The sequence below is a fragment of the Drosophila subpulchrella genome, chromosome 3L (assembly GCF_014743375.2).
Source record: "Drosophila subpulchrella strain 33 F10 #4 breed RU33 chromosome 3L, RU_Dsub_v1.1 Primary Assembly, whole genome shotgun sequence".
In the NCBI taxonomy this organism is placed as follows: Eukaryota; Metazoa; Arthropoda; class Insecta; order Diptera; family Drosophilidae; genus Drosophila; species Drosophila subpulchrella.
The window spans coordinates 11,438,554-11,461,756 of NC_050612.1; the positions used below are offsets into that span (position 1 = coordinate 11,438,554).

General features: G+C 43.9%; 5 protein-coding genes and 1 pseudogene across 6 annotated transcripts; 5 read left to right on the forward strand and 1 right to left on the reverse strand.

Annotated features, from left to right (window-relative positions):
* The first annotated feature begins 116 nt into the window (after nucleotides 1-116).
* Nucleotides 117-2,560, forward strand: LOC119555020 (transmembrane protein 104 homolog). Its single transcript, XM_037866164.1, has 4 exons — nucleotides 117-167; nucleotides 487-980; nucleotides 1,114-1,334; nucleotides 1,390-2,560. The coding sequence occupies exons 1-4, from the start codon at nucleotides 117-119 to the stop codon at nucleotides 2,151-2,153; spliced, it is 1,530 nt and encodes a 509-aa protein (XP_037722092.1). The 3' UTR covers nucleotides 2,154-2,560.
* Nucleotides 2,561-2,847: 287 nt separating this feature from the next.
* On the forward strand, nucleotides 2,848-4,427 carry LOC119555264 (uncharacterized protein C7orf26 homolog). Its single transcript, XM_037866567.1, has 2 exons — nucleotides 2,848-3,070; nucleotides 3,135-4,427. The coding sequence occupies exons 1-2, from the start codon at nucleotides 2,971-2,973 to the stop codon at nucleotides 4,154-4,156; spliced, it is 1,122 nt and encodes a 373-aa protein (XP_037722495.1). The 5' UTR covers nucleotides 2,848-2,970; the 3' UTR covers nucleotides 4,157-4,427.
* Nucleotides 4,428-4,550: 123 nt separating this feature from the next.
* On the forward strand, nucleotides 4,551-6,285 carry LOC119555262 (dipeptidase 2). The gene is made up of 3 exons (XM_037866566.1): nucleotides 4,551-5,508; nucleotides 5,627-5,802; nucleotides 5,863-6,285. The coding sequence occupies exons 1-3, from the start codon at nucleotides 4,675-4,677 to the stop codon at nucleotides 6,206-6,208; spliced, it is 1,356 nt and encodes a 451-aa protein (XP_037722494.1). The 5' UTR covers nucleotides 4,551-4,674; the 3' UTR covers nucleotides 6,209-6,285.
* A 2,131-nt stretch (nucleotides 6,286-8,416) lies between these two features.
* Nucleotides 8,417-10,066, forward strand: LOC119555266 (pyrimidodiazepine synthase-like). The gene is made up of 2 exons (XM_037866571.1): nucleotides 8,417-8,538; nucleotides 9,339-10,066. Exons 1-2 carry the CDS (start codon nucleotides 8,511-8,513, stop codon nucleotides 10,034-10,036), a joined length of 726 nt encoding a protein of 241 aa, XP_037722499.1. The 5' UTR covers nucleotides 8,417-8,510; the 3' UTR covers nucleotides 10,037-10,066.
* Nucleotides 10,067-10,327: 261 nt separating this feature from the next.
* On the forward strand, nucleotides 10,328-11,503 carry LOC119555267 (annotated as a pseudogene).
* A 414-nt stretch (nucleotides 11,504-11,917) lies between these two features.
* On the reverse strand, nucleotides 11,918-22,835 carry LOC119555265 (mucin-2). Of its 2 annotated transcripts, XM_037866569.1 has the most exons (5): nucleotides 22,769-22,835; nucleotides 19,239-19,306; nucleotides 18,930-19,168; nucleotides 14,683-18,870; nucleotides 11,918-14,649 (listed from the first exon to the last, which is right to left on the reverse strand). In XM_037866569.1, exons 2-5 carry the CDS (start codon nucleotides 19,278-19,280, stop codon nucleotides 12,027-12,029), a joined length of 7,092 nt encoding a protein of 2,363 aa, XP_037722497.1. In that variant the 5' UTR covers nucleotides 19,281-19,306; nucleotides 22,769-22,835; the 3' UTR covers nucleotides 11,918-12,026. The 2 variants fall into 2 exon arrangements, with proteins under 2 accessions (XP_037722497.1, XP_037722496.1); XM_037866568.1 differs by having other exon boundaries at nucleotides 11,918-18,870.
* Between the last annotated feature and the right edge of the window lie 368 nt (nucleotides 22,836-23,203).

Sequence of the window (23,203 nt, forward strand, 5' to 3'; positions counted from 1 at the left end):
TAAATAATTTGGGCACACTAGCTAGTCTATTATTGTTTTTTTTTTGTTGGAATTTGATAGGATTGGATCGGATTGAAGAAGAAAGCCTGCTAAAAAGACAAAGAACCAGCATAAAGATGCCTCGCCTAGTTAATGGGCGCGAGGCCGCACCCACATACTCCAATTTGGTGAGATGGGATAATAATTTAGTTAACACTAAGGACTCCTTTCACCCAAACAAAAGCCATATACATATGTTGCTTGTTTGTTTTTATGTTTGTGGATTCCTAGTTTTATGGAGTTGTGGAGGATTTGTGCATACATATGTGTTTGTTATTATCGCTTCAAGAAAGTGCAGTGATTAAAATTTTACATGTGGAAATATCTTTACATAAACGCCCACTTGCACTTTTTTTTTTTTGCTGCGTTTGCACTTTTCTTTTTTTGGTTCCCAAAACGGAACACCTGTCGCTTCGTAAGTAATGTTTTTCCCTTGTCTACCCACAGGTTGGCTTCATATTCATCTTTAATCTCATCGTGGGAACTGGAGCTCTAACGCTACCCGGAGTCTTTGCCAGGGCAGGATGGATGCTGTCGCTGATAGTGATTGTCCTGCTGGCCATTATAAGTTATATGACGGTGACCTTTATCATCGAGGCGATGGCCTGTGCAAATGCCATTCGGAATTGGCAAACCCTGCAGGCCCTGCGCCAAAGTCGAAGTTCTGCGGAGAACAGTGACAACGATGATAATGCGGATGAAGTTTCCGTGGCATCTGGAGCCGATCAAGGGGGAGACTTCGAGCGGGTCCCATTGACCATCCAAAACAGGGAGTTTCATTACTATCAGCTATCCCACAAATTCGAACTCGGCGAAATGGCGACCCTCTTCTTCAACGAATTCGGACGCATTATGTTCTATCTCTGCCTGATTGTTTATCTCTACGGGGATCTGAGCATATATTCCGCCGCCGTGGCAAGAAGTCTGCGTGACGTCGTGTGGTGAGTAATTGTATTCGTAGGTACCTAGCACGATGTTATCAGATCGATTTGTATTTTAAATGGGAAACAATATTCTTATCAAATAAGGATCTTTATAATTCCGTACAAATTCTACAATTTTGTCTACTTTTAGTGATCAAACAAATGGAACGGACACAAAAACCCTAATGTATTGGGCAGGAGACTTTGAAAATAATACTGCTCGGGCTTGCTGGAAGGAACATACCATATCTCGGCTGAGCATGTACAGGGTGTTTTTAATTGGATTCACTCTGATCTTTGGTCCGTTTGTATATTTTAATATACAAAAAACAAAGTACCTTCAGATGCTCACTGCTGCCTTTCGATGGATGGGTGAGTACTAAGATATTTTGGGCCCATAAAATAATAAAAAAAACCCTTTTTGCAGCTTTTACCCTTATGATCTGCATATCACTGAAACTACTTATCACCAGAGGACCCAAGGGTCATCCAGAGACCTTTAACGTATACGGCATTCCTTCGCTTTTCGGCGCTTGCGTCTACTCCTTTATGTGCCACCATTCACTGCCCAGTTTGTTGGCTCCCCTCAGGCACAAGTCGATGGTGGCGAAAATTCTCTCCTTCGACTATATAATCATTTGTGCATTCTACATTTTACTTGCCATGACTGGTATTTTTGCCTTCGAAAGAATCGAAGACCTGTACACATTGGATTTCCTACCCAACGATGTGGCTTACATAGACTTTTGGTCAGGTCTTTTAATTGGCATTGATTATTTCCTGGCACTTTTCCCCATCTTTACGCTGTCCACCAGTTTTCCCATTGTGGCCATTACTCTGAAGAACAATCTTCAATCCCTTTTCCTGGACACGTCGCAATATGAAACCTATAGTCTTTTTGTGCGTCTGTGCTTTCCACTTCTTGCTATAATACCGCCGTTTTGTATCACCTATTTTACGGAGAGTTTGTCCAGTTTGGTGGCATTTACTGGCACCTATGCAGGCACTGGCATACAGTACATAATCCCCGTATTTTTGGTTTACTTTTCACGGCGCACTTGCTCAGAGCTATTGGGCAGTGGCGTAGTCAATCGATTTCAAAGTCCTTTCAAGTCCAGTGCCTGGCTGGTTTTCGTTTTTATTTGGGCCATTTTAAGCGTCTGTTTGGTATCTATCAATTTGTTTAGTTAGGTCTGCAAAAATGTAGATTATTTAATGGCAACTAGTTTATTACCGGATAATAAAGTTCCATGTCAAATATTTTTTCAGAAAGTTTAACTATCTTATATTGTATATGTATATACTTAAGAATAGCTATGTAAGTCAGTATTGAAATCGGCTGTGAAATTAAAATTTCTATTGAACTCTTTGTATATGGTCTGAATTGTTAAATTTTACGATCTGTATAAATTCAGAAATATAATATTTTCATCTTAAAAATTTGTTCCGAAGTTAAGGTTTATATATTTCAAACCAAACTTTTTATTGTTAAAACAGAGAAATTCAAAGTCTATATGTGAAATATATGAAATGTATTTAATTTTAAGATCGCTCAATATAAATATATACATGATATTTAAATAAACGTAAGAAACTAAGAATGCATTTTTAATGTATACTAATTATAAATATTTTATTTCTTAAATTCTGTAGAGATTGTTTGAAATTAATAACCGTTTGTTTAACGGATAATCAGTGTCAGTGTTACCGTTGCTCAGTTTTCAGAAAAAAACTATCGATCTGCCAATCGAAATATATCCCACCACTAAGTTTTAATGGTTTGTTTTTATTTTACCGTTCGCATCTTGCATCTCCCTTTTTTACTGACACTTACGCTGAGGCTGTCTCCCTTTTTTACTGACACTTACGTTGGCTTACGTTCTGCCGACACTTACGTTTTTCTGCCCAGAATTCTGCCCTGCTGTTTTAAAAAAAATTGAAATTTTCCCTTGTAAAATCTTGCAAATTTCAAAGATCCCGGATTATTTATAAAATAAAGTATCTTAAGATGTCTTTGTCGGTGGACAGTAATAAGTCCTTGCTGAGGAAGGGCGACATGAAGCTGGAAAACTATCCCACATGTGCGGTGGAGGCACTTACTCGACTTGGTAAAGTTTTAGTTTTTTGTTTAATACCTCCACACTTCTTACATTTGTAAACCATCGATTTCAGAAACATTGATTGCCAGCCGGAACAAGCAGAATATGGTGATGCAAATCATATCGGAGTACATATTCCTGGAGAGAACAGCCAAGGACGGCGATGTGCGAAAGTCGCAGGCGCTGCCCATTAGCCAGATGAATCTCTTTCAGGAGTTCCAGCTGATCATAGCGCTGATTGAGTACTTCTCACGGCCAGGAAGGGATGCTACCCGCAACGCCATATTCCTATCGCTATTCGGGAGCCATCTGACCCCACAACGATCCAAGCTGCTGTCCCGGCTCATCAGCACAGCGGTTTCCGGATCCGTGGCCCCACTGCTCTCCTCGGCCGGCACATGGATGCAACAGGTGGGTTGCAAGACGCCACTCAGCCTGGAGGTGGCCCAGAATATAGTCAGCGACTTCATCTCGTACTCCCGGAAAACGCCGGAGCAACTGAAGCAGCTGCCCATGGTGGGGCCGCACTTTGCGGCCAACTTTATGGTGGCCGTGGCGGATCTGTATCTCAATGAGCAGCGTTCGCAGACCCTGAATCCCCCGCCAGATGCACTACTGGACACCATAACCGAATGGATGACGGAGAATCCCACGCTGTGTCAGGCATCGCAGCAGCCTTTGGTCCTGCCCGCCGGCGCTATAGCCATGCCCTTTGCAACTCCTTTAGCGGGGCTCCTGCGCTGGGTGGTGCTGGCTCCTCTGGTCTCCAACCGGCAGGCCTACAGCAATCTGCATCTCTCCCTCCTGCGTGCCCTGCAGCAACTTGTCAGCAGTGGTGAATCGACAGCTTTGCCCAGTCAGGATCTTATGCAGATCGTGAAGTCTCTGCAGAGCTACTGTGCACGGCTAGGGGAAGCTAAAGCGGATCCCGACACTGATGCTGCCTATCAAAAGTGCATGGAGCGATTCGCCCAAGCCGTGCAAATAGCCCTGAGCTCAAAATGCATCACCAATCAGATTCAGCTGCTGTGCCTCCTGGAATCCTTGCCGCCACACAAGCTAATGAAAATCGTTATAGAAGCCCATAAAAAATAGTAGAATATCCAATTAAATATAAAGCCTTTTTGAAAAGTACGTAGGTCTTTTTGCAATATCCAAATGAATTAATTTATAAGATATTCGGGAGCTTTTATTTTCATATTCTAAATTTCTTAAAAATTTTGTTTACCATTAAACTAGAAACTAGTTTATAGATAGATTTCAATTGTTAAGACCGGCTACAGTTTCGGCAAGTGCCTAAAATTCTTGTTAAGCCGAGCCTAAGCCAAGCTTAAATCTATTTAAAGAATTATAAACATAGATTGTATTTGATTTTTTAAAAATTGGAATTATCCCGCTCGTTTTGGGATGCTGCCATACTGGTTTAGCGCGCATGTCCTTGAGAGAACATTGTGACCCAGGTGACGGGACGGGCAGGGATGTGTTAAAAATCGATAGTATCCCAGTTTCAAGCTTTCGTCGCGGTGCAAGCTTGTTGAATTAAATCGAAATCGACAACAGGAAGCCAGCACTGGGAAATAACTGGAAAATCACGTCGTACTCCAAGCGATGCAATGAATCCCGTACCGAGTCGCGAATTCCTGGAGGTCCATCCGCTGCACCAACATCAACCGCACTGCAAGCAGCAATGCTTTGTGTTCACGGAGATAGCGGACATCGAACTGCCCGCGGAGATAACCAAGTTTGGAGGTGGGAATGAGAAGATAAGGTGCTCCAACGGGGGAATCCCCACCTACAGTTCCAAGAAGGATTCGTGCAGCGAATCGTCGGGCGAACGACCGGAACGATCGCGAGGTCGGAAGATTCTGCTGGGCGTAGGTCTAGTGCTCGTGTGCATTGCCATGGCCGGAGGCATTCCACTGGCCCTTCAACTGCGCTCCTCATCTCTACTGGAGGCTCGTCTGGCCTTCATCCGTCGCCTGCTGACTGAATCACCTCTGATCGAGGGTTCCTGGAAGCCACCGAGCACTATGAACCTGAACAGCAGCAATCTCTTTGAGGTGCGACAGAATCACATTGGCGCTGTCCTCTGGCCCATTGCTGTGCCATGTGGAGCCCAGTACCTGGATGCAGTGCAGCTCACTCTGGAGGGGATCGACAAGGCCAGGCGTATAACTGCTGCCACGGATTCCATGCACATTGTGGAGTCAGCGGATGAGATGGAACAGACTCACATCCGTGGTGAGGTGGCCGTTCTCATGGGAATAAGTGGGGGTCATGCCCTGGGCACCAGCACTGCCGTCCTGCGCTCCATCTACCTGTTGGGAGCTCGATTTGTGTCTATAACGAGCCAGGAGTGCACCACTCCTTGGGCTGCGGCCGCTATACGAAGGCCAGATTATCTTGTTGAGGAGAACGTGACGAATTCATTCAACGAATTCGGACAGGTGGGTAGATCTCTGTTGTATACTGTGTGTGTGGCAGCAGAGATTGCTGCAATAGAAAGCTGATTTAAATAGACCACTTTTGTAAAGTAAAATGTTTGTTAATTGAAATGTTTTTCAGACAATGCTCTTCGAGATGAACCGCCTGGGAATGCTGGTGGAGATTTCGATGCTCAGCGAGGCTGCTATGCTGGCCGTCTTAAAAACCGCCAAGGCGCCCGTTTTGCTCACAAATGCGACACCACTCTCCATGTGCAATAGTAGCAGCACAGCTTCCATTCCCGATCATGTCCTCAGGTGAGCAATTATCAAGAAAATGCCTTTTTCGGGCTTTATACCAAAGGATCAATTCCACAGCCTTTTGCCGGAAAATGGTGGAGTAATATTACTCAATCTGGAGCGCTGTGGGGATCGGACACTGGGCGTTCGAGAGGCCATCACTGCCATTAACTATGTTCGCAAAGTGGCCGGCGTGGATCACATTGGACTGGGTGGAGCTCCGAAAAGCTATGCCCTTCTACTGGCCGAATTGGCTAGGGATAGGGTGTGGGGCAATGCAGCCATTAAGAAGCTGGTTGGAGGCAATGTGATGAGGATCCTGCGGGAGATCGAGACCCTGAAGAACCGATTGCCCCTATACGAAGAGTGGATTCCGCACGAGTCTATCGAAAGCAATTCCTATTGCCGCTATCCCGAGTCTTAAGATCAGCTACTTTAATTGGCTCAAGCGTTTGTTCTAAAATAATTACTAAAATATTTAATTAAATTATTAAAGTACAATTGACTTGGTGTTAACTGAATGAATTGGAAATGGGTAGGGCCAACCTCTATTGAAAAGCCTAACCATAGTTTACATTTGTACATAGTTTATATTTAATGAACATCATTCTAGGTAAATACATATCGGTGTATGATGATATAATATTGTTATGCTTAACATCTACTAGACCTTCAACGACTATTTTACACTGATGCCAGTTCTCACGCCGAGGGTCAGGGAAATCACTTCTTGCTCTGAAGGTAGCTCGTTAAACTCGCGCTTCATGATTCTCTTCCACAAGAGGTCCTCCTCGTCGAACTTCAACTCGCGCTTCACCCTCGAGGGCTCGCTTTCGTCGTCGTCCAGCTCGAAGACATTGTTATCGGTGAGTGCCAAGTGATTGATTTCACTAAAGAACAGGCTTTTTGCGTTTCGAATGGTCCTATCGTAGCCCGGATCACTCAGGGGCGGCAGATATGTGGCAGGAATGCGGCTTGTGCCCCTGTATCCGGAATCAGGGCAGCGAGGATCGATGGATCCAGGGTAGCAGTAAACTGGTGTGGTTCCAGCAACTGGCGTTCTGACAGTAGTCACCACCAGACACTCGGGATCCGATGAGCCGGGATAGCACTTCGGTCTAGGCGTCGTCTGGGGACAGCGACTATCCGTAGAGCCCGGATAGCAGTTGGGCTTGGAAGTAGTTATGGGAGCTCTTGTCGTGGGAGGAGCATATGTTGCAGGCTGACACTCGGGATCGCTGGAGCCCGGATAGCACCTGCTGGCTGTGGTTGGCGGTAGATAAGTAGCGGGTTGGCAAGAAGGATCATTTGAGCCCGGATAGCAACGTGGCTTGGGTGTGGTGATAGGAGTTCTCGTTGTTGTTGGAGGCGAGTATGTTGCAGGTTGGCAGCTGCAGCAACATCCTCCTCATCTCCCGGACCATCCACCACACCGAATGCCTAAGTACACCCATGGATCCTTGGAGCAGAAACGCCAACATCAAAACACCATTGCTTCATACTAAATGTTTGACCTATGAAGGAGGCTGAAGATTTTGCGTCTTTATGAGATCAATCAGCAACATCAAGACACCATACAATTCAAGTCGTTCCAGAAATCAAAAAGAGGGATGTTTATAATGCAACAGCAAGAACCGTGATCAAAATGCAACCAGTTTGCATATTTTATAGAGCAACAAACAAAATACAAAATCACAAAAAAAAATTAACGAAACTGTAAACGAAACTTAGAATCGGAATCGTCAGGCAACGATGCAAATAATTTGGAAACGAAAGCAAAATCAACATTTAACTCAAGTGTGTAGAATTTTTTTAAGTGTACGTATTTACTTAGTTTTAGCTACTTACTCCCCATGTAATTAAATGTAGCAACAACGCGCAATTGATACGAAAAAGATAACTATACAACTTAATCATTTTAAATGTACGATTAATTTGAAATTCTTTTTTACTAGCGGACATTGACACAAGGAATTCTTTAAAATAATCTTTCTTTTTTATGCAAATCATAAAGATTTAGACCGCAAAATTCCATTCGTAGGACCAAAAACAGCGAAGACATTAAATTACTTTTGATAAAGAGTTTCTTTATTACTTTCCACTTTATTTAAACTTTTTATTTTTCGAATGTAATAACTGATAACTACTATTTTGTATGACGCTCTCGCGGCTTTATGATGTCAGCAACTCTGTTGTATATGAACTTTTTTTATATTTTTTATAAGGCTTCAATAGACATTTCGAGAACTTTTTTGTACATAGATTAAGTTTTATTTAGAAAGTCCGCCGATCGAAACTTTTTGCGAAAAGTTAAAGAACTTAAATCTCTAAATGTATGTGTAGTAGTTGGATGTTCAATTAAAAAACTCCCCCCAACCATGTATAAATATAATATATACATATATATTTACAAGCAGGCGTGATTATTAACAAACTAAGTAGATGTAAAAACAATGCAGGAGGAGACTGTTTCCTCCCCAAACAAATGGCAAATGTAGCAAAGCGTTTTAAATCGAAATAAACGTCTACGATGAGAAATCATTTTTAAAAGCGATACCGAAGAGCACCCAGAAAACTAAGAGTCATGTTGCGAAAAGCTCGTACTCGATTATTCGCCGGGTGTATAAATACAGAGCACCGTCGAAGAGAAATTTCAGTTTGGAATCCAACGTCGAGTTGACTTCAACAGTTAAGTGAATTTTTTGATTAAATTTTTGCTAAAAAAAATGAGTTCTACTAAACATTTTGCTAAAGGTAAGAGAATATGACGTGTTACCAACGGTAAGAGAGAAGCTTAAGTCAATATAAAGCAAGTTCTCCAACGTTCCATCGACTTTATAAACAACCATAATTTCACGATAATACACAAACACCCATAAAAATTGTGATTTTTTGGTAAAAAAAAAAGTTTAATTAAATGGTTCATATACTGAAGCAGGTTCTTTTATATATAAAATGTATACCATTTACTTAGAGCGCGATATTAGTGCAAAAATTAACTATTTTTTATATGTTACCAATACATTTGAACATTTTTTTATCAGTCAAATACTTAAAAATTTGTTTAACATGATAAAATTATTAAATAAATTAATACAACTTTTATGTATTGATCCCTACATTATCAGTTTTTACTTTGACCGCTTTATCAAAATACGCATATTTACACTCCATAAAGATAACGTATTACCTTTCCACGTCTGGCCCATCAACTTTAAGTCAATGACTTGCTATTCGTTTGGGGATTTCATAACTCGATACGTGACTAATAAATATAATGATATGATCAACATTTATGTATAACAGATTAATAATAAAACCTTCCACCATATGTTTCCAGATAATTTAACATTCTATATAATATAATATTTACACTTCAAATAGATAACGTATCATTATCATTGTTTGCCATTTCACGTCTGGTTCTATCAATTTTAAGTCAATGACTGGCTATTTCTTTGATACGTGGTTTTCAGAACTCCATAAGTGGCGTATCAATATAATGACATGATGAACTTTTTGATATTAAACCTTACTTAAATCAATATTTTTAGGCTCCCCCAAGCCTGTGCTCCCGGAAGATGGACTCCTTCGGCTGTACTCCATGAGGTTCTGTCCCTATGCCCAGCGTGCCCATCTCGTCCTGAATGCCAAGAACGTTCCCTACCACACGGTGAACATCAATCTCACCGAGAAACCTGAGTGGCTAGTGGACTTCAGCCCGCTGCTGAAGGTTCCTGCCCTGCAGCTGGTGGAAGAGAAGGATCAGCCCTCTCTTATCGAGTCGCTGATAATCTCCGAATATTTGGACGACAAGTACCCGGAGAATCCCCTTCTGCCCAAGGATCCCTTGAAGCGGGCCCAGGACAAGATCCTGCTGGAACGCTTCAGCGGCATCACCAATGCCTTTATGAAGATCCTGCTGCAGGGCACTGGTCTGGAGGATTACTGGGTGGCGCTGGACATCTTTGAGAAGGAGTTGACCAAGCGGGGCACCCCCTTCTTTGGCGGCGACAAGCCCGGCTTCGTGGACTACATGATCTGGCCCTGGTTCGAGCGCCTGTCTGTGATTGAGTTGAAGCTTCCTGAGGAGTATAACTTCGACGAGAAGCGCTTCCCCAAGATTACCAAGTGGATTGCCGATCTGAAGGCTGATTCGGTGGTCAAGTCCTTCTATGCCACTCCTGAGCAGCATAACGAGTTCTTGCGGACCCGCAAGGCCGGCAATGCCAACTACGATCTGCTGGCTTAAATCAATACTTAACATTAATTTAAAAAAAAATTGAAATATTTAAAAAAAATATATAAGAACAAATTATTTAAAAGAAAATCCAAATAACAAAGACAACTAAGGAAAAACAATTCCAAAATAAAATAAAATATATTAAAAAGTTAAATACATTTTGAATTTTAATAATTAGGACTCTATGAAATTGGTTTAAATGATTTACTTAGCAAGAAAGAATCAGATATTGCTCTTATTCAACAATAATCTTTTCTAGATTCGATTAAATTAGACAGCGATTAAGAATTTAAGCGATGCGTATTTAGAACGAATTTCTTTTTCTTAGTAGGTTCCACTGTGCCCAACAGGTTGGATATGTGTGTCAGCCGCAAAGGTTGCGCCGACCACCAAGTTCAACCGCGTAAGAGAAGCCATCCGACGAAGGGCAGCCAGCGGCTCTTTATATACCCCTGGAATGGGAATCACTGTCATCACTTGCATCTCCAGATCAGACCAGAGCACGCACATCATGAGCAACGGCAGGCATTTGGCTAAAGGTAGGTAGATCCAGAACACCAGGTATCCCTGGATTATTAATATATAAATCTGCCCTGCCACTCACAGGCTCATCCACGCCGGATGTACCCGAGGATGGTATCCTGCGGCTGTACTCCATGCGCTTCTGCCCCTTTGCCCAGCGCGTGCATCTAGTGCTGGCCGCCAAGCAGATCCCGTACCACAGCATCTACATCAATCTGACAAGAATCCGCAGGGCAAGGTGCCGGCGCTGGAGATTGTGCGCGAACCAGGACCACCTGTGCTCACGGAGTCACTTTTGATCTGCGAGTACCTGGATGAGCAGTATCCCCTGAGGCCGCTTTATCCACGCGATCCCCTCAAGAAGGTGCAGGATAAGCTGCTGATCGAGCGATTTGGAGCGGTGCTGGGTGCCTTCTTCAAGGCCTCCGATGGAGCCCTTCTGGAGCGGCCTGGACATTTACGAAAGGGAGCTCAGCCGTCGCGGCACGGATTTCTTTGGCGGCGAGCAGACGGGCATTATGGACTACATGATCTGGCCGTGGTGCGAGCGCCTCGAGCTTCTCAAGTTGCAGCGAGGAAAGGACTATAACTATGACGAGGTGCGATTCCCGCAGCTGGTGAGTTCATCTTGAGGATTCCAGACAGTACATACTTAATACATTTTTTTTAGACTCCTTGGCTGGAGCGCATGAAGCGGGATCCGGCAGTGATGGAAACTTTAAATACCTTTATTTTAAATATAAGTATATTCAGTAAAATAATGAGTACTTGAATATGTATAAAGAAACATTATATATGTTATATATAAACTTAACATGAATTTACAAATTATATAGGTGACTAAATAAAATTACATTGTTTTAAAATATTCTGAAATAAATAATACATTAAAAGTCGACAAATTAATTGTATTAAAGTTCAAGCTCTCGTAGTTGTTTTGAAATAAATGTAACTAGGTGATCTAAATGTAACTAATTTGTTGCCTGTATCCATTAGCATAAATTTGTAGCTCGAGCCTCGGGGACGCCGAATCATTTGCAGTTTTGTTTTAGCCAGTTTCCCTTTGCGAACTCTTAATAGCTCTGTTATTTGAAACTCTTTTATCCCACAAACATATTTCAAACGGAATACTCACCTCTGAAAAGTGGGATTTCGGGATTCGTCAACAAAACAATCATTTGGCTTTTATCACCGCGTGCGGGTCTAACCGCAAGCACTCTATCTGCTGGAGATGAATATCTTAATATTGGTCATTAAATAAAAAAATAAAAATTTAATACATTTTAATATTAACATCAATTGACTTGGCGTAAACTGAAATAACTGAAAATGGGTAGGGCCAAACCCCATTGAAAAGCCTAACCATAGTTTACATTTGTACATAGTTTATATTTAATGAATATCATTCTAGGTAAATACATATCGGTGTATGATGATATAATATTGTTATGCTTAACATCTACTAGACCTTCAACGACTATTTTACACTGATGCCAGTTCTCACGCCGAGGGTCAGGGAAATCACTTCTTGCTCTGAAGGTAGCTCGTTAAACTCGCGCTTCATGATTCTCTTCGACAAGAGGTCCTCCTCGTCGAACTTCAACTCGCGCTTCACCCTCGAGGGCTCGCTTTCGTCGTCGTCCAGCTCGAAGACATTGTTATCGGTGAGTGCCAAGTGATTGATTTCACTAAAGAACAGGCTCTTTGCGTTTCGAATGGTCCTATCGTAGCCCGGATCACTCAGGGGCGGCAGATATGTGGCAGGAATGCGGCTTGTGCCCCTGTATCCGGAATCAGGGCAGCGAGGATCGATGGATCCGGGGTAGCAGTAAACTGGTGTGGTTCCAGCAATTGGCGTTCTGACAGTAGTCACCACCAGACACTCGGGATCCGATGAGCCGGGATAGCACTTCGGTCTAGGCGTCGTCTGGGGACAGCGACTATCCGTAGAGCCCGGATAGCAGTTGGGCTTGGAAGTAGTTATGGGAGCTCTTGTCGTGGGAGGAGCATATGTTGCAGGCTGACACTCGGGATCGCTGGAGCCCGGATAACACCTGCTGGCTGTGGTTGGCGGTAGATAAGTAGCGGGTTGGCAAGAAGGATCATTTGAGCCCGGATAGCAACGTGGCTTGGGTGTGGTGATAGGAGTTCTCGTTGTTGTTGAAGGCGAGTATGTTGCAGGTTGGCAATCGGGATCGTTGGAGCCCGGATAGCACCTTGGCCTAGCCGTAGGAATCGTAGTGCGTACAGTTGCAGGTGGGAGGTAAGTGGCAGGTTGGCATTCAGGATTCGGTGAGCCTGGATAACATCTTGGTTTTTGAGTCGTCACTGGTTCCTGTGGGCAGCGTCTATCTGTCGATCCTGGATAACAGTTTGGCTTGGAGGTGGTCAAAGGAGTCCTTGTAGTAGGAGGAGAGTAGGTAGCTGGTTGGCATTCTGGATCATTAGAGCCAGGATAACATCTCGGCCTTAATGTGGTTACCGGGGCTCTGGTTGAAGGTTGGCAGTCAGGATCAGGAGATCCCGGGTAACATCTCGGTGTGGTAATCGGAGTTCTTATGGTTGTCCGCTGCGTTGTTTGCGGACACCTTGGATCTGTTGATCCTGGATAGCAATTTGGCTTGGGTGCACTTGTGGGTGGGCGATAAGTTGATGGCGGCAAGTAAGTGGCAGGCTGACATTTTGGATCATCTGAACCCTCATAACATCCAGCCTTCCTTGTCGTCGGCACCTTGGGACATCTGGGGTCTGGAGAGCCGGGATAACAATTCAGGCACTCAGGATCTGATGAGCCTGGATAGCACCTAGGCTCCTGAGTAGTTGGTGGTTTCTGGGGACAGCGACTATCGGTTGAGCCTGGATAACAATTTGGCTTGGATGTGGTAACTGGAGTTCTGATAGTCGTGGGCGATGAAGTAGGTGGCTGGCAATATGGATCGCTAGATCCAGGATAACATCTTGGCTTGGTTGTGGGGATAGTTGGCCTTGCGGTGGTTGGTGGAAGATATGTTGCAGGCTGACAACTCGGATCTGTAGATCCCGGGAAACATTTTGGCTTGGGAGTCGTTTGTGGGCACCGACTATCTGTTGATCCCTGATAGCAATTGGGCTTCGACGTAGTTATAGGCGTTCGAGTGGTTGGGGGTGAGTACGTAGCAGGTTGACAAGTAGGGTCACTGGAACCTTCATAACACCTTGGTCTGGTTGTAGGAATCGTTGTACGTGCTGTTGTAGGTGGCAGGTAAGTAGCGGGCTGACAATCGGGGTCCGGTGAGCCTGGATAACATCTAGGTCTAGGAGTCGTAACTGGTTCCTGTGGGCAGCGTCTGTCTGTTGAGCCAGGATAACAATTTGGCTTAGAAGTTGTCACAGGAATCCTTGTAGTTGGAGGCGCGTAAGTTGCCGGCAGACATTCAGGATCCTTTGACCCAGGATAACACCTGGGCTTCAAAGTAGTGATTTGTGATCTTGAAGTCGGTGGCGAATAAGTTGCTGGTTGACACTCGGGGTCACTAGATCCCGGATAGCATCGAGGCCTAGACGTAGTTATAGGAGTCCGAATTGTGGTTGGTTGCGGACAACTGGGATCTGTTGATCCCGGATAACATCTGGGCTTAGGAGCGATTGTGGGGGGTCGACGAGATGAAGGAGGTAGGTAGGTGGCCGGCTGACATCTTGGATCATCAGAGCCATCAAAGCAGCCTGGCTTCTTGGTGGTTGGAACCTTGGGACATCTTGGATCTGGCGAGCCAGGGAAACAATTCAGACACTCTGGATCAGATGAGCCGGGAATACATTTTGGCTGCGGAGTAGTAGGTGGTTTCTGGGGACAGCGACTATCGGTAGAGCCTGGATAACAATTGGGCTTTGATGTAGTCACAGGAATTCTTGTTGTCGGAGGCGAGTAAGTAGCTGGCTGACATTCTGGGTCTCTGGATCCCGGATAGCACCATGGCTTCGAAGTTGGAATCGTTGTTTGTCGGCTTGTTGGTGGAAGATAAGTAGCTGGCTGACAATCGGGATCTGAAGAACCTGGATAACATCTGGGCTTCGGTGTAGTTATCACTGGCCTTGATGTCGGTGGGGAATACGTTTTCGGTTGGCAATAAGGATCGGTTGATCCAGGATAACATCTTGGCTGGGTTGTAGGAATAGTTGGCCTCGAAGTTGTTGGAGGAAGATACGTGGCAGGCTGGCACTCAGGATCTGTAGATCCGGGATAACATCTAGGTTTTTGGGTCGTTGGCGGTTTCTGGGGGCAACGACTATCTGTTGATCCTAGATAACAAACTGGCTTCGATGTAGTTATGGGCGTTCTTGTTGTTGGAGCTGGCTGGCAATCGGGATCGTTGGAACCTGGATAGCACCTGGGCCTAGCAGTAGGCATTGTCGTTCTTACTGTTGTCGGTGGGAGGTAAGTGGCAGGTTGACACTCAGGATTGGGTGAGCCTGGGTAACATCTGGGCTTTTGTGTCGTCACTGGTTTCTGTGGACAGCGCCTGTCTGTTGAGCCCGGATAACAGTTTGGCTTGGATGTGGTTACAGGCCTCCTAGTCGTCGGAGGAGTGTATGTTGCTGGCTGACACTCTGGGTCACTAGATCCTGGATAACACCTCGGCCTAGACGTAGTTATAGGTGGCCGAACTGTAGTTGGTTGAGTTGGTTGCGGACAACTGGGGTCTGTTGATCCTGGATAACATCTGGGCTTAGGAGCGAGTGTGGGCGGCCGACGAGAAGAAGGAGGTAGGTAGGTGGCCGGCTGACATCTAGGATCATCTGAACCATCGAAACATCCTGCTCTCTTGGTGGTTGGAACCTTAGGACATCTTGGATCTGGCGAGCCCGGGAAACAATTAAGACACTCAGGATCTGATGAACCGGGATAACACTTTGGCTGCGGAGTAGTAGGTGGTTTCTGAGGACAGCGTCTATCGGTAGAGCCTGGATAACAATTAGGCTTTGGCGTAGTCACTGGTATTCTGGTTGTCGGAGGCAAACAATCGGGATCGTTTGAGCCCGGGTAACATCTCGGCTTGGCCGTAGTAATGGGGACTCGTGTTGTGGGAGGAAGGTAAGTGGCAGGTTGACACTCGGGATTTGGTGAGCCAGGGTAACATCTAGGCTTGGGTGTTGGCAGTGGTTCCTTTGGGCAGCGTCTGTCTGTTGAGCCGGGATAACAATTTGGCTTGGACGTAGTCACAGGCCTTCTGGTCGTCGGAACTGTTGGAATGGTGGTTCTAACAGATGTTGGTGGCAGGTAAGTGGCTGGCTGACACTCGGGATCTGAAGATCCTGGAAAGCATCTTGGCTTGGACGTGGTAATTGGTGGCCTTGTTGCCGGTTGGCATTCGGGTTCCTGCGAGCCTGGATAACACCTTGGCTTGGATGTTGTCACAGGTACTCTTGTGGTAGGAGGCGAGTATGTAGCTGGCTGACACGATGGATCGTTAGATCCTGGATAACAACGTGGTTTCACTGTCGAAATTGGTCTTCTTGTTGTTGGCTGCGTTACTTGCGGGCATCGTGGATCCGTTGACCCCGGATAGCACCTTGGTTTGGGTGCAATTGTGGGAGTTCGATTAGTCGTTGGCGGCAAGTAAGTAGCAGGCTGACACTTAGGATCATCCGAACCATCAAAGCATCCCGCTTTCTTGGTGGTTGGTACTTTCGGACATCTTGGATCTGGAGAACCAGGATAACAGTTAAGGCACTCCAGATCGGTTGACCCAGGGTAGCACTTTGGCTGCGGTGTTGTTGGAGGTTTCTGGGGACAACGACTGTCGGTGGAGCCTGGATAACAATTTGGTCTTAATGTAGTGACTGGTGTCCTTGTTGTTGGAGGCTGGCAAGAGGGGTCACTTGAACCCGGATAGCACCTTGGCTTGGTTGTAGGAACTGTGGTTCTCGCTGTCGATGGAGGAAGGTAGGTAGCTGGTTGACAAACAGGATCTGTTGATCCCGGATAACATCTTGGTTTTGGAGTCGTTGGTGGTTTCTGTGGACAGCGACTATCTGTGGAGCCTGGATAACAGTTGGGCTTGGGCGTAGTTATCGGCCTTCGAGTTGTCGGAGGCGTGAACGTAGATGGTTGACAATCAGGGTCACTTGATCCCGGATAGCACCTTGGCTTGGACGTCGTTCGTTCCGTTGGAGGCAGGTAAGTAGCGGGCTGACATTCGGGATTGGGTGATCCAGGGTAACATCTGGGCTTTGATGTCGTCACTGGTTCCTGTGGGCAGCGCCTGTCTGTTGAGCCAGGATAACAATTTGGCTTGGATGTGGTTACAGGCCTCCTGGTCGTAGGAGGGGAGTATGTTGCTGGCTGACATTCTGGGTCACTAGATCCTGGATAGCACCTAGGCTTGGTTGTAGTTACAGGTATCCTTATTGTGGTTGGTTGAGTTGGTTGTGGACAACTGGGGTCTGGTGACCCTGGATAACACCTAGGCTTGGATGTGGTCACAGGTGTCCTTATTGTAGTTGGCTGCGGGCAACTGGGATCCGTTGATCCTGGATAGCATCTGGGCTTCGGAGCAATTGTGGGGGGACGACGAGATGAAGGAGGTAAATAGGTTGCCGGCTGACATCTAGGATCATCGGAACCATCAAAGCATCCTGCTTTCTTGGTGGTTGGAACCTTGGGACATCTTGGATCTGGCGAGCCGGGGAAACAATTCAGACACTCCGGATCTGATGATCCGGGATAGCACTTCGGCTGTTGAGTGGTTGGTGGTTTCTGAGTTACACGCGTGGCAGGTTGACAGGCTGGATCTGGTGAACCAGGATAGCATCTGGGTCTTGGAGTAGTTTGGGGTTTCTGTGGGCAGCGGCTATCCGTTGAGCCTGGATAACAATTTGGTCTGGATGTGGTTATTGGGGCTCTGGTGGTTTGAACTGGAGTTCTCCTTGTGGTCGGAGGAAGGTAGGTAGCCGGTTGACATTCTGGATCGGTTGATCCAGGATAACATCTTGGCAGCGATGTAGTAACGGTCGGCCTGGTTTTGGGTTGGCAGTCTGGATCGGTTGATCCAGGATAACATCTTGGTAGCGATGTAGTAACGGTCGGCCTGGTTTTGGGTTGGCAGTCTGGATCGGTTGATCCAGGATAACAACGTGGCCTGGTCGTAGGAGGCGGAGGTCTCCTTGTTGTCGGCGGGAGATAAGTAGCCGGCTGACATTCAGGATCATCAGATCCTGGATAACATCTTGGCTTCAATGTGGTAATAGGTGCTCTAGTTGCCGGTTGACAATCCGGATCAGTCGAACCAGGATAACAACGTGGTTTAGCCGGAGTCCTTCTTGTTGTTGGCGGAAGATAAGTAGCTGGTTGACATTCCGGATCATTTGATCCTGGATAGCACCTTGGCTTAATGGTTGCCGGTGGCCCAACGCGACAACGGGGATCAGTTGAGCCCAAAGGACAACTGGGTTGGGATGTTGTCTGTGTGGCTTGCGGACAACTTGGATCGTTGGATCCAGGGTAGCAACGTGGCCTTGGTGTGAATGTTGAGGCTATAGGAATCCTGATTGTTGTCGGTGGCAGGGAGGTTGGCGTTGGGCAGCCCGGTTCTCTGGAGCCCGGATAGCAGCGAGGCTTGGGTGAAATCAGATGGTCCTGCAGACACTGGGGGTCAGTTGATCCCTCAGGACATGGTCCTGACCTCTCAACACCACAAGTGTAGTCTCTTTTGCATGCTCCATTGCAGAGTTCAATATCACATTTCAGATACACCTGCGATCGGTCGGGGAATCTGAAGGCCTTTAGTGTGTTATAGTAAGTGGATGTCAGACTTGAAGGCGCTGCAAACTTTCGCCACTCCCCAAATATTTTCTCCTTAATCGAGCAGCCCCTTTTGTCCGAGAGTTGCAATCTCTTTGTGGTTCTGGCCTCAAAGTCCATGTCATCTGAGGCATAACATTGCAGTATATTGATATCCCATGCCTGTTCCGCGTGCTTTACGTTTATGGTGAACGTTATGTCAGTTCCCAGGGTTAGAGTGCCCTGAATGGGTCTGATATTCGGCGGACTACCAGTTCCGATCTCCATCCAGCACTCCACAGGACCACTTGGAGTGTCCACTGAAATGACCTCGAGCATGTCCACCACAAATGGCTTGAAGTACACAGTCTTCTCACGTTCATCGCCCCGACTGCACGAGATTTTTCGTGCAATATCGAAGCTGTTTTGAATATCCCTGTCGTCCTGGATAATCAGGATGTTCTCGATTGAGGCGCATACGGAGCACGAAGGCTTGCTGCCGCATCCATCGTATGGCACTGTGAATATGAAACTTCGACCTGCTCTGTCGCCCTTTACGTAGCTAATTAAAGACAGTAATTAGGGAAAGGGTTCAAAGGTATCAAAGAAATAAATACATACTTGCACTTAGGGTCGTTGTAATATCCCTGACTGTAGATGACTCCTTCGAAGTCCTCGGAGAACTCCACCTCCACCATCATACCATTACCTTGGTCGCATTTAACATCGATCTTCTCGATGTGTTTAGCTGACAGAGATGTGTCGCGAGTTAATCTCGGAGAACAGTCGTCAAAGTCGAGTTCGCTTAAAACATCATTGAGCGCCTCATCATCGCTCAGATCAGTGGCCGATGTAGTGACCTTGACATTATACGAAAAACCATAATCATATATTTTGTCATTTCTAGAAGGGGTATCACAGTGTACGTACCAAGAGCAAGGCCCACACGAAAATGTGGCCGATGTTGACCATCTTAAATTTAAGTCTTAAGCTTTATTCTGAAATAGAGTTAATGAAAAGATATAAAACTTATTTATGGCGTATACTGGAAGCTGTTAACGATTTCGTAAATTGAACAGCTTAATTTATAGCTTATTTGGTGGTTAACCAAAAATGTTAGTTTATATATACAGGTAAATTCCATTGTACTGAAAGTAGGGTCTATTAAATTTTTGAGGATGACACAATTTACAATGTTTAAAATAAACCAGAAATAATTTATGTTATTTTATTAATGCAGTTCCCTTTTTCCCCACACCAGTTCTTATCTTAGCATCCCATTCATTTTAACTTTATTCTGTAAATCAGTAAACAACATAATAATATTTCTGTTAACGATTTTTACAATTTAACTGTTGATTTGTTTTTTAATTTATGGGCAGTTCAGTACTTCGGCAGAAATTTAATCCCCAGATCGACCTTCCTTTTGGGTGACTCATGATGAAGATCAGCGAAGAAGGGCTATTTCGGTGAGATCTAAAAAACCATATATCAAAGCGTAAAGGTGACGAAAGTTATATTCGCCGAAAACCAAGATATGAATTTGTCAACCGATCTCTAGCGTTCAGGTGAGATGAGGTAAGATCTTCTTTATCGCTAATTACGGTTGAGTGCAACCTGTCGAGTATTTACACAGCCGGACCTCTTTTGCCCGACGAATGGAGGGTGCTGCACCGCCACTAAAACGGGTTTGGTTTTTAAATAATACAACTAACCTTTAAAAGAAAAAGAAAAAATGCTGCTGATTTCAAAATCCATAAATTCAACACTCACACACGAAGCACGAAGGGAGTAGAGAAACAAATAGTGACGAGTGCCCATTTGGCTATTTGGCTAGCCCCCGTTGATAAAGGCGCTTCGATTTGGGGCCTTTTGTGTGGCATTGGCTTCTGCAATTTGATGGCTCTCTTGTTTTTACCGAATGTCTGTTGCTATTGCCTATTGATGTTGAGATGTTAGCCCCGGATGATTAGGTGCTTTTTCATTGTGGCCCCTTTTGTCTAGGTTATTCCAAGCATTAGGCTAACGAGACGTAAAAAGTACCATTTGATTATGGATAAGATGGCGTGTGAAGTCTTCTGTTTGTTCTTACGTCACTTCAATGCTTCGGGCTTTAAGGTAAATCCATGTTCTGCCTCGTGAATTAATTAAGATCCCCCATTATTGACTATTCTTAATAGCGATCATCACGTTTTCCCTTTCTTTTCTATAATGTTAATCAGTTCCCTGTAACAAAATGTACAACAGCGTTTCGCTTGTAAAAAAAACACCTAAAATTTGGCAAGAGGTCCAGTTGATTATGATGAAACACCGCCCATTCATACATCCGATTCATATTCAACACGATTAATATGGTATCTCTTTTGCTCCCTGCTTTCCGTTCGCTTAATCTTTGGCGACCTAATTTTTTCGGGTTTTTGCTGGCTCACAACATTGGCCTGATATCTCAGTTTGCACGTTTTTTTATATGACTGCATAATTATGCCCAATTTGATAAAAATTGGTTCACCATGTCAAAAAATTGCTCATTTATTTTATTATATTTCTTGCCTGTTTTTAGTATACCATATTTTTATGTTCGCAGGTTATCACAATATAGTTATTTGCTAACCCAAGATTAAGAGTCAGGTCATTTATTTAATTTGCTAGACAAACACCTGAATCGCTTATTTCAATGGAAATACGAACTTAAGAATATAAGAAGGTGTATTTATAGGTACACCATCATCATTCTACTAAATCTATAAGCCGAATAATTATAATTGGGCAATTATACTTTTCAAAAGCCATTATTGATTTGGGCGATTTTGGTGTCGAAACGTGAAGATGCTAAGAATAGGCGTTCCGCCCGCGGATCCTGAGTGTGTGCCCAGTTCATAAACAATCATATTCAATTGTGTTGGCTTACGACTGAGCGTTAATAAAAACAACTTGGACATTGATGGCTTCACCCTGAACTTTTGACATTTCAGCGCCTCGCATAGGCGTATAACTTGGTATTAATCACGGCGAACAGGTGATTAGACCGCGGGCTTCAATATGCATATATGTTTATTATACTATAGACAATAGTCCAAATTGGCGATTGATTTAACCGACATTGGATGTCAGGTTCTCATAATTTGGATTGAAATGCATCGACAAATTGGTGAAATGCTGCCATCTTGCATTGTGGCTATCTGTTATGGTCACGGCTTGATTTGTTTTATGGCCAATTTAGGAAAGGCGCCAATTTGGTAAGCTGATCGCTCGTTTTCAAAGTAGTCATCTTATAAACCATCTAATTTACATTTTTGTGTTGCATACTGGTATTTATGGGGTATTTATTGATACTTTGCATAGATTACTGTGTGCGAACAATATTTTTGTTTATTTCACAAACAGTTTGGCTGTTGAACTCAAAAATAGGCTATAAAAACGTCACGTTCTTAATTTGTGAATTATATTTTGGTGTACTTAGCTAAATAATATACAGTTAGCAATATTGACATAAAAACAACGAAATGCAAATGGCATTCAAGCACCGGATCTGGGAAACTTGTTTCTCGTTTAATTGATTACAAAGAAATGCTAAAAACAAGTAAGACAATTTACAAAAAGAATGCTATTTAATAATCCCGAAACGCTTAAATCAATTGATCTCCTCCGAAGATCATTTGTGCAAATATAAAAAATATACGCAGTTAGAAACCATAAAATTTTATAATCCGTATTATTTCGGGTTTAACTCGAAAGTTAGGCTGTTTTATTTCAGTTATATGACTCTGTCATACTTGTAACTTTTTTTGGATTTGGAGGATACAAATATTCCACTTTCGACTTTTTTCAGCACCATATTTGACAACCGGCTAAACGTAAATACAAGGTCAAAACTGCGTGGGGGTTTACATGAACAATTAAATAATTATATAATCTTGAGCCTTGTAATTAATATACATTTTATTTTTACGCTCACCAAACTTATTTTTATAGATTTTTTTAAATCTATGACTTTTACTAGAATTTGTAAATTTTTTAAATATTTTTTTATTTATATTTAAGTTGAGTTCCAAATTAAAAAATGTAATTTTCCATTCCTTTCAAATTTGAATTCCTTTTAGACAAGATCGTTCTTTCATTTTTTTTTTATCTATAACTTTGTGTTTTTTACGTCTCTAAAACAAGGTTTTTGCGATGATCCAAAAAATGATATTATTTTTTTATTTTTAAGTGAAGTTCCAAGTCATAAAATTTATTTTCCACTCCTTTCAAATTTGAATTCTTTTCAGACAAGTTCTTGAGTAATCACTGAGTTCACTTTGGGACCATTCACATGTAGTACATTAAATCGATTCACATTTTTTGGCCTTAATGAACGGCGCACGTAAAATCACTTGATTGCTTCTTAGTGGTACACATTGACCAATCAATCGGCCATCTTTCAGAATGTCACTGGACCTGGCCACTGGACTTGGACTTACGGCACTGGCTTGTGGACTCGGGCTTGGGGAAAAATCGCTGGGATGCAGCTGGCGAAGTGGACGTTGCCGCACTAAACGCCAAAGAGACTCGTCTTCGTTTATATACACACACGGCGTATGATTTAACAAAAATCGTTTCGGATATTGCCTCAAAAATCCAAAGACGCGGCAAGTAAAATAAAACAGCAACAAAAAAGCACCAATGCTAGTAGCTTTATATATTTTGTTGTTTATTTTACGTCGCTCGTGGTTTTATACACGCACACTGAACTGGACTCGGGTAGTACGATTTATTGGCAAGTTTTACTTATTTATTCGCAGCACTAAACGGGTAGGAAACATCATTGAACATATACAAAAGGAATTCAGATTAGGATTTATCTTCTAAGCACTTAAAACCGAAAAAAAGTCAAAACAGTACCAGCTTTCAAGTGA